Here is a 9660-nt window from a genome sequence, read left to right as displayed (position 1 = left end):
AAATTTCCTTTTCATTTTCGTTAAGCTTCTTTTCAAACTATTGCAATTGCTTTGCATTGCTTCTTCTATAATTTTCATGTTTTATTTATAATTAAAGAAAATTATTAAACGATCCACATATTTGTTACATATTATTTGGATTTTTTCTTTTCTTTTTTAAAGACGACATTATTTAAATTGTACAAATTGTACAAATTATAAATTTACACAGTAATCAATATTATTTTTTTATTGTCTCTCGATAATTATGTAATAATAATGATACATTGTACATTAAGAGAGCGATGGTTTAATCAGTTTCATTGCTTTATTGATGTATAATAATAAAGATCTTCGTCTAAATGTAAAGTCTTAAAAAAACACCTTCGGTTTTCCATTTCTAATTTCTAAAAAAAAGAAAAAACATATTATATCTAACGTAAGTACGTGAGACGGCAAAAAAAAAAAAGAGATAATATAATACTTTTTTTTTAAATGAAATTTCTAATTGTACTAATAATTATAAAAATGACCTAAATGAAAAATCTATAAAAAATGTCATTTATCACGTATTTGGCGTAACATTGATCTATATTACAATATAAGTGGGATAATTAATTTAAAAAAAAAAAAAAAAAAACAGGTCATGTTCATAATCATTGGGTTAATTATAATGAACACGCGAGAAACGTGTATGTATGTATGTGTATATATGTACTTGTAACGACGAACATAACTGCGTAAATAGATACTTATTTATATATATATATATGTGTCTTATTGACGATAGACATTTTCTAAAATAATGAGATTTTAATATTTACTTCCAATTATTGCAGATGATTAGCAATAATTGAATACAATTATTTATCCTAATGCAAAATTAGAGCTGCCATTGTAATTGCTTTAAATTTTACCAGACCTTGTTTCTTATCATTATTTTACATTAATTTATTAATTTGCCCTGAGTATATAAATTACATTTAATTTTTGTTATATTTTTCATTGTCTTCAATAAAAATATTTCTACTTTCTCTCAAAATTGTTTAGAAAAAAAGAAAATGTGTGTGTGTATATTTAATTAAATTTTGTTATGTTAAATATGCACATAACTTATAGATATGTATCTAATTATATCGATATTTAATACTTTGGTATTTATATCTCTACATTCTCTACTACAACCTATTACGCATATTATATTACAGTTTCATAACAACATTATTGAGTGCGTAATTAATAACGACGATACGTGCAATACGTGTATATTATAATTATATATATATAATATATGTATGTATGTATGTATGTATGTAAGTATGTATGTATGCATGCATGCATGCATGTATGCATGTATGTATATATCTGTCTCTCTGTATATTCCTATAAAACAATCAAATTACCTTCAATATTTTTGATTGACATTTGTAAAAATATTCAGTCAACGATAAATAACTTTTTTTTTATTGCACGCGACTCGTGATATTTTTTTATCATTATAATAATAATAATTGTATATATATCATTACCTAATTCTAATAATTAAATCTGTCGATTGGAAGACTATGTTTATGATAACAACGTAGCATGTGTGTTCATCACTTTCAGATATGTACGTATGAGTTTTTGTTCCTCTTCTTATTTTTTGTTAAATTCCTTTCTTTCTTTTACTATTAAAAATCTCAATGAAAAATATTTCATATTAAAATAAGAATATCGAACGATTGTCTTCTTTGATGAATTTTGTAAGAAATTTCTTTTTTTTGTTTTGTTTTTATTTGTAGATAGTAGTATATCGTACTAGTACGCATGTATCCCCAAGCAATGTAAAATTTTCATTGTTCGTAAAACCTGAGATTCAAGGCATGATGTCAGTTAATATATATGTATACTAAATGAACTTTTTGCAAAACAGGATATTTCAATATCTTACATTGCTTATTGTCAAAAATATTGAAATCATCTGTTTTATATAGTTCGCAGTGTATAATGTTTAATAAAGTTAGGATTGAAATTTGTGAATTTTCAAAAATTATAAACAGTGTTTTCAATAAAAATTTGAAAATCTTTCTTTTTCTCTAAATAGATTCCAAATTAAATTCAGAGATTCATTGAAATCCTGAAATTCATACTTTGAAACAAATTTGTTTGTATAAATGATAGAAATGTAACATAAATAAGTTGAAAATATTTTTAAATTCATAAATTATTATCGTAGCTAGAAAAAAAAAATCACCTGATTCAACAGCAATAAACAATGCAGAGTTTGCATAAAAATCTTAAATAAAATCTATACAAAGTCTATTCCTCTTGCGTCAGTCCATATTAAAGTAAAGCTTTAAATATCATCATTGACACGGTAAAATGAAGAAGAAGAAAAAAAAAAAGAAAAAAAAAAAGAAGAAGTCAATATTAAGCTATCATCATTAGGAGATTATCAAAGTATCATATCACTGTATCCTGATACGCTGGTGGTCCACTAAGAACAAATTGTCTTTGACTCTGCCTAACAATATCGGTTCTACTAGGTACCTGAGGCGTAGCCCTAACACCGTGATAATTGCTATAACTTGACCTTACACTAGCTGGTCGATTACTATATAAATCTTCAAGATCCTCGCCATTCAAGCTTTGAGTACTAGTCTGTTGAAAAGTCGGATTGCTTTGACCTTGCCATTGCATGGTATTCAGATCGTTTCCTTGCCAATTGTCAGTGAGATTTCTTGTCGAGCTGCTTCCATCCCAAATGGGCAGGTTCTGATTAGAATAATTACTTGTGTTAGAATAATTGTTACTGTCTTGTCCAGTCCAAAGTGTTGGTGAAGAGACAGCCATATTAACAGCTTCCGGTTGCCAATTGGAATTCCTATCTCTGTCCCAACCAACCGAAATCCTATCATAATTTAATGTTCCTTGAGACAAAGAGTTAACGTTCTGATTGGTTAAGTTACTTGGTGCTGTGTTAGCATAAAGACTTTCCTGATGATCCATTATACGATTAACTGGATTTTTTCTACGCGATTGCCTGACTGAACTTCTTCGACTGGATCGACGTGTACCATCTCGTGATATTACAGAACGTCTCTTCACTCTTCTAGGTGTCATTGGCTTAGGTGATACACTGTCGTCATGTACAGGAGGTTCTGGTTGAGAATACTCGATGCTATATAACGGCCGAGGCTGTTTTTTCTTCTTCTTCTTCTTAATTTGTACTGTTGGAGAAACAAAAAATATAAAGCAAATACATAGAGTGGCTTAGAAATAAACACAAATCTAAAGAAATATATTTGATTCTATCTGCAATATTAATTGATTACTAACAAGTATAAAGTTCAGTTATCGTATTTTTGAAAATAGATTGAGATCACAATACTTTTCAAATCACAATTGATTTTCTTCCCAAAAATGTACTTTTACAACATTCATGTGTTAATAATTATGAAAGTGACTTAGAAAAATTTAATAACATTGTATTTATATACATATTTTCATTGTATTAAAAAGAAAAGAAAAAAGAATATAAAGTTACTTAAGTTACTTTCATAATCACTGGGTTATATGTATTATAAAATACACTCCAACATATCCATTGTTAATTGATAAAAAATGACTGATTGATGTCATATATTTGTAAACAATAATTATCTCTTGCAAAAATGAAAACATATTCTTTGTAATGATGTACCAAAAATTATTTCAGAAAAATGATTATCCAAAAAGCTACATAGCCACACAACATTCTATAAGATTTCCCATAAACCAATTAACCAACAGTAGAAAGTAGGAAGATGTTAGAAAAAGGAAAAATAAGAAAAATGAAGGGAGTTAATAAATAAAAAAGCAAGCAATAGTAACATTGTGCATTTATTGTCACTAATAAATTGCATCAAAATTGCAATACAGTAGTCAAAATAATAATACAAAACTAATATTCCTACGTTCTTAAAAGATTATGCGTTACTTTTTATTTTTTGCTAATTAAAATGACGAGAAAACTTGTACTTTTCTACGCACAGAATGAAAATGATTAATCAATTCAATGTATATATATATATATCTAATGAACTTCTTTACTTTCACTTCTTTCATCACACTTGATATAATTTTCATCTATCATAGAAACGAGTAAAAAGAAGATAAAAATGAAAATAAAAAATAAGAACAAAAAAAAAAAAGTGATCATGCAAAAGAACCGAGTCAAGAATAAATACTTATTGTTCAAACTTCAAATATTCATTTATCATTATTTAAGTATGCATTATAAACTCAAATTAAGTAATTTAATAAGAATATATAGAAAATAATTATTTTCATAAAGTTCGAAGATAACATTTTTATGAAACCAACTACCATGCACTACTAAATATACTTTAATATTTATAGTTTTCCATAGCACCACATAATAACCAAACGTTCAATGCTATATGTAATAAGCTAATAAAATGCATTCCAAAGTATAATTAAAAAAATAACATATTACTTGAAAAAAAAAAATATATATATATATATATTCATTATTATGTATATCATAATATAATAATAATAATAAAGTACAATGGGACGAGTTAATCACATTATTTAACATATATTGTAAAAAAAGATAATTTGATAAAAAGACAAATTAAACAAAATTCTCATTTTAAATTCTAATAAAATCTGATGTTTTCTGCATATGTCTAAAGTCGTACAAAAATTGTGTTCCGATTAATAATTTATCATTTAAGATGTAATATTTTTTGTACCAGCGCATATTTCATAAAGCTATTCTTAATGGATAATCATCTATCTATCACAGTGTACGTATCATAAATTTATCGACGAAATAATAATAATAATAATAATAATAATAATAATAAAAGTAGTGTGGTAGTAGTAATACTAATAATAATAATAATCATAATAATAATAATTATAATAATTATAATAATAATAATAATAATAATAATAATAATAATAATAATAATAATAATAATAATAGTTATAATAATAATAATAATAATAATAAAGTAAATGTCATATACATATTAATAAAAAAAAAAAATGAAAAAGCCCTGAACAACTGTAAAGTTAATACGTATATGTATAAATTAAACGCAGCAAACGATTACTTTAATTAAAATTAAAATCAACAATTAACACAAATTACACTCGTAAATATTAGATCAGTCCATTTTTTACGTAAAACATGAAGAATATTAACTATAAATCATTATAGTGAAGCTATTAACTATAAAAAAAGATAATTCTAAGGAAATGGAAGTGATTATAAAAGGAAGTGGCACTTCAACTAGCTACACTAATCAATTGTTTTATCTATTTGGCAAGTATAGGAATTTCATGTTACATTTTCGTATCCCAAAAAGTGGCAGTATAGAGCAAAGCAAAACTTAAAATCAAATCAAATTCGGTTTTTTTTTTTTTTTTTTTTTTTTTTTTTTAGAAAAGTCTATTAGAAAATCATTGTAAAATTCATTTCTAATCAAAGATACTTTTTCCTATATCTTTTTTTTATGTTTTTTTATATTTTTACATGTACCTATGTACATATGATATATAAAATAAGAAAATAAGAAAATAAAAAAAGGAACTAAACTTCTCTTTTTACAATAATTATTTTTTAAAGAATATATTCTTATTTTTGAATTCTAAAAATTACTTGCACACAATGATAAAGGTCTACTTTCTCTTTTGGATTTATTTGATCTGTCATGATTATTCATACTTTGATGACGATCAATGGCCAATTTTGGATCGGAATAAAATGATCTTAAAGGCTGTTCGCGAATATGATCAGTAAAAATTCTAGGTTTGCTAGGTGTCCTCGTTTGTTTTCCACGATTTGACTGAGTTTTACATTTAGCATTTGTAACAGAAACATATTTTGAAGAATGTGGATAATATAACTTATTCTTTTGATATTTTAACCTTGCTGCACTATCTAAAGAATCATATTCATCGTATGGTGAGATAGGTCTTTGAAGATGATCTAAAGGATTCGAATAATCAGTTGAATATTCAACATTTTTCATATCGTTATTAGATAGATTACTTCTATTACTTATGATAGTATCATCTTTGTTATTATTTTTACTATTACTGGTACTATTAAATGATTTATCATTTTGTTTTGGAAAAGTAGTGTCTCGATAAGCAGATTGGTGAGAGCTAGTTGTGCCTGCGGGATAATCTTGACTGGAATTTTTATGTGGATAAGAAGGCGTTGGAAGTGCCGAATAACTAACATACATAGGATGCAACTGTGTGTGGCCTGCCAACCCAAAGTCATCACCGCCCACAAAGTCAACTGAAATATATCATTTAGAATCGACAATGTTAGAGTAAATTTGCTGGAGTGATTCAGAAGAAATTTGTACCTTTAAATACAACTTAATAGATATAAAAGAGCGCTACAAACAACTGTGACGATAAACCGCTACAACGGTTTAATTATACAATTTTTCAAAAATTAAAATTAATCTGCTCCACTGTATGTGGGTATATAGTGATTACCCAATATTTTGAATAACAAGACAAGAACTATTTCCCATGCTGAAATTACTGACAAACTTTCCACGAACGTGATAATTCGATACATCTAATGAATATTAACAATTTTTTAAGCTGCAGAAAGTTATTTCTTACTACTTATATACATTCTAACTAAAAAGTGTACATTGAAGATCAAAGAATTATACGAGTATATAATAAGACTACTTTTACAGAATTTTGTATTTCACAATATAATTAATCGTGCTGAAATGAGAAAATGAATAAATACGTGCAAATTTTGTATGAGGCAAAGCACTTACCAGAATGGGGGATCAAATCCACCAATGAAATCGACTGTAATTGATAACCCATTTTTCAAGCAATAATAAATTATCCGATAAGCCTAAATTATCACTAAACTAGCAGAAATAGTTTACTGCAGCTTTTACTTATGATAAAACTTATATCCCATAAGGATAACAATACAGGATTTAAATATTATCATTATTTAATAGCTTTCATTTTTATTATACCTAAATCCTATTAAAATTGTCTTAGGAATTTAAATGCATAATAATATAAATAGTACAAATTTATATTATTACACTTTTTATATTACACCTATTCTATCTTATTTGTAATAATAATAATAAAAAAAAGATTAAATAGAAACATAAATTCTCTTTTGTTTTATATATATATATATTAATACTTACAGCTATCATCTTCTTCTAAAAAGACTTTACTTAGGCAGATCCCTCCTATAATTGCCATTAGCTGAAAAATTCAAACATGAATTACTAAAAATGATTTTTACATCATTTGCATGATTGTCTATAAACAAAATCGTATATGCATATAGATAAAATTGTATATAATATAAATAAAACACACGTACCCCTAAAAGACATTGCGTAGATGCATGTAAGATTTCAACTACTTCATAATCCAGTACACAATCCGTCACATTACTGGGACGTGCTGGTCTGAATAATTCTGGTTCAGTCACATCATATACAGCTTTACAACCAGGTCCATTTACATGCCACCAGGAAAAGCTACCAGTACCAAGATTTAAAATATCACTATTCTAAAAAAATAAATATCTATTGTAGTCGAGATTAAGTACTAATCCAATTTGTTAACTTTAATTTACTTACTTTATCCAATACTCCTACGTTAAGATAAAAACATATTATAAATATGTTCCATCCTAACCAAAGTGTGTTCCATATACAATACTGAAATGAACAACAAATTAAGCATTCATTAATTATAGAAAATTATTAATTTTCATTTTTTATTATATTCGTATAAAAATAAAAATTTCAATAAAGTATACACACCGATATGATATATTTAGGTCTGTATTGAAAGCCCCCAAAAAATCCCAGAATGACAAAAATAATATTAAAAAAATTGACCAGTATCGGGGCCCACATAAACCCTAGAAAGTCGAAAACTTGACGCTCTACAGTAGTAATCTGTAAAGAAAAAGAAAAAAGAAAGTATAACCCATTAACTGATGATCTGAGATTCTCTTCAACAATAAAATCTATTTATCGTTGGGTTTAATCCTTTACGGTCCTATGTCGACTGTATTCTTCGTTACAAATAATTATACTAAATACTAAATATATACTAAAAACAAAATTAAAGTACACATCTTATAATGGTATTATATCAACAATTGCTTAGATTCAACTAATTTCCTTTTAGTGTATTCGTAATCTATGCCAATTGTCTTGCGTTCCAAATACTCTGTTGATTGATCACTCTCTGTTAGTCTCTTGTAAAACTTATATGCATACATGTGTGTTCAAAGATTAAACAATTATTTATGATACATTTCAAGAGAATATTTCATTTGATTTTCTTCCAGGTTTCTTTACATATATCAATTATAAATATAATTAAATAAATATAATATCAAATTATTTGAATAAAAAGTAATTGTTAAGTACTTCAATATTGCGAGTGAAAGTATTAAGAAAAAATTGTAAGAAAAGAAAATAAGAAAGAGCAGCCTAGTTCTATCATATCTATCATATCATAATAATAATACTTTCGCGCGTGCAAACCACCATACAACTTATCAGAATAGAACAACAACGTAAAAAGATAAATCAAGAGAGACCGGGATCGATAAAACGATAAAATAAATTTAATCTACAAAGTTGAGTAGTACCAATTCTATCATAGCATCGATTAGTCAAGAAAAAGGAATATCTATATTCTTTCTAGTCTCTCTCTCTCTCTCTCTCTCTCTCTTTCTTTTTCCTCATTGTAAGACGAAATAAAAAGAAGAAAGAGAAACAGGTCTTGCATGTGGTTTGCATGATTTGCCTGATATGTGTAATGAAGATAGATTGGTTATTTCAATGAAAACAAAAAAGAATATTATAAAAGATGAGATAAAAACGATGATTTATCTAGATTTTTAAAATTCGTAATCCGTAAAAAGAACTCATGACTCATTATCAGATTAGAAAAACGTATTGCATGTATCCTTTCTCATGAATATATGTGTACAGTATATGCATGTAGGTATGGAAGTACGTACTTAAATACACGAGTGTGTGTGTGTGTGTGTGTTTTGTATGCATCATAATCGAAAGATTGCAACGCACCTGAGATGTCCATTGTGCATTTCCGTTAATATAACCAACATTGAATATACACTTACGAGTTGTAGAATGCATATTGTCAATAGAAAGTGTCTCCTGCTGCAAATTCCCATGTCATTTGGCCGGATGATCGTTGTGATTCCTCTTTTTTCTTTTCTTAATTTTTGATTCTTCTTTTTTTTTTTCGTTAAAAACTTGGTCACAATTTTAGATACACTCGATAATAAACGGCAAAAATTTCCTTACACCACACGTTAACTGCATATCGTATCGCTATTTTAATGCTGCGTTGTACACAGTAATTGGACGTTTCGGTACGACGCCATGTTAACTTCCGAAACGATATACTTCTTTCCTTTCTCAAAAACAACTGGCTGCCTCGGCGCGCAATGACACGCATCGCTTCATTCCGTCGTCCAGGCAACCAACTTTATTGTTCCTCGCGTGTTATCGACCAATCAACGACCTCCTAACGTGTTTCTTTTTGCGTAGTAAATTACTGCGCAACTCGACTCTCATGACGTATCAATGTGGCGGCATAAAGTAGAAATTCAAATGATCTTCA

At 27.1% G+C, this 9660-nt stretch overlaps 1 protein-coding gene across 3 annotated transcripts; it reads right to left on the bottom strand.

The window, feature by feature from the left end:
* Nucleotides 1–214: 214 nt before the first annotated feature.
* NKAIN (sodium/potassium-transporting ATPase subunit beta-1-interacting protein) lies at nucleotides 215–9461 on the bottom strand. Of its 3 annotated transcripts, XM_089179768.1 has the most exons (7): nucleotides 9155–9459; nucleotides 7815–7952; nucleotides 7629–7709; nucleotides 7367–7558; nucleotides 7185–7245; nucleotides 6789–6836; nucleotides 215–3191 (listed from the first exon to the last, which is right to left on the bottom strand). In XM_089179768.1, the coding sequence occupies exons 1-7, from the start codon at nucleotides 9206–9208 to the stop codon at nucleotides 2425–2427; spliced, it is 1341 nt and encodes a 446-aa protein (XP_089035894.1). In that variant the 5' UTR covers nucleotides 9209–9459; the 3' UTR covers nucleotides 215–2424. The 3 variants fall into 3 exon arrangements, with proteins under 3 accessions (XP_089035894.1, XP_015188051.1, XP_089035893.1); XM_015332565.2 differs by lacking the exon at nucleotides 6789–6836; XM_089179767.1 differs by lacking the exons at nucleotides 215–3191; nucleotides 6789–6836 and adding an exon at nucleotides 3826–6283 and having other exon boundaries at nucleotides 9155–9461.
* Nucleotides 9462–9660: the final 199 nt, after the last annotated feature.

This window comes from Polistes dominula, unplaced genomic scaffold, assembly GCF_049000335.1.
Source record: "Polistes dominula isolate Pdom_NZ unplaced genomic scaffold, Pdom_raw_medaka contig_27, whole genome shotgun sequence".
Taxonomy (NCBI): Eukaryota; Metazoa; Arthropoda; class Insecta; order Hymenoptera; family Vespidae; genus Polistes; species Polistes dominula.
The sequence above is the reverse complement of the archived record's forward strand: the minus strand, read 5'-3'. Positions and strand labels throughout refer to the sequence as shown.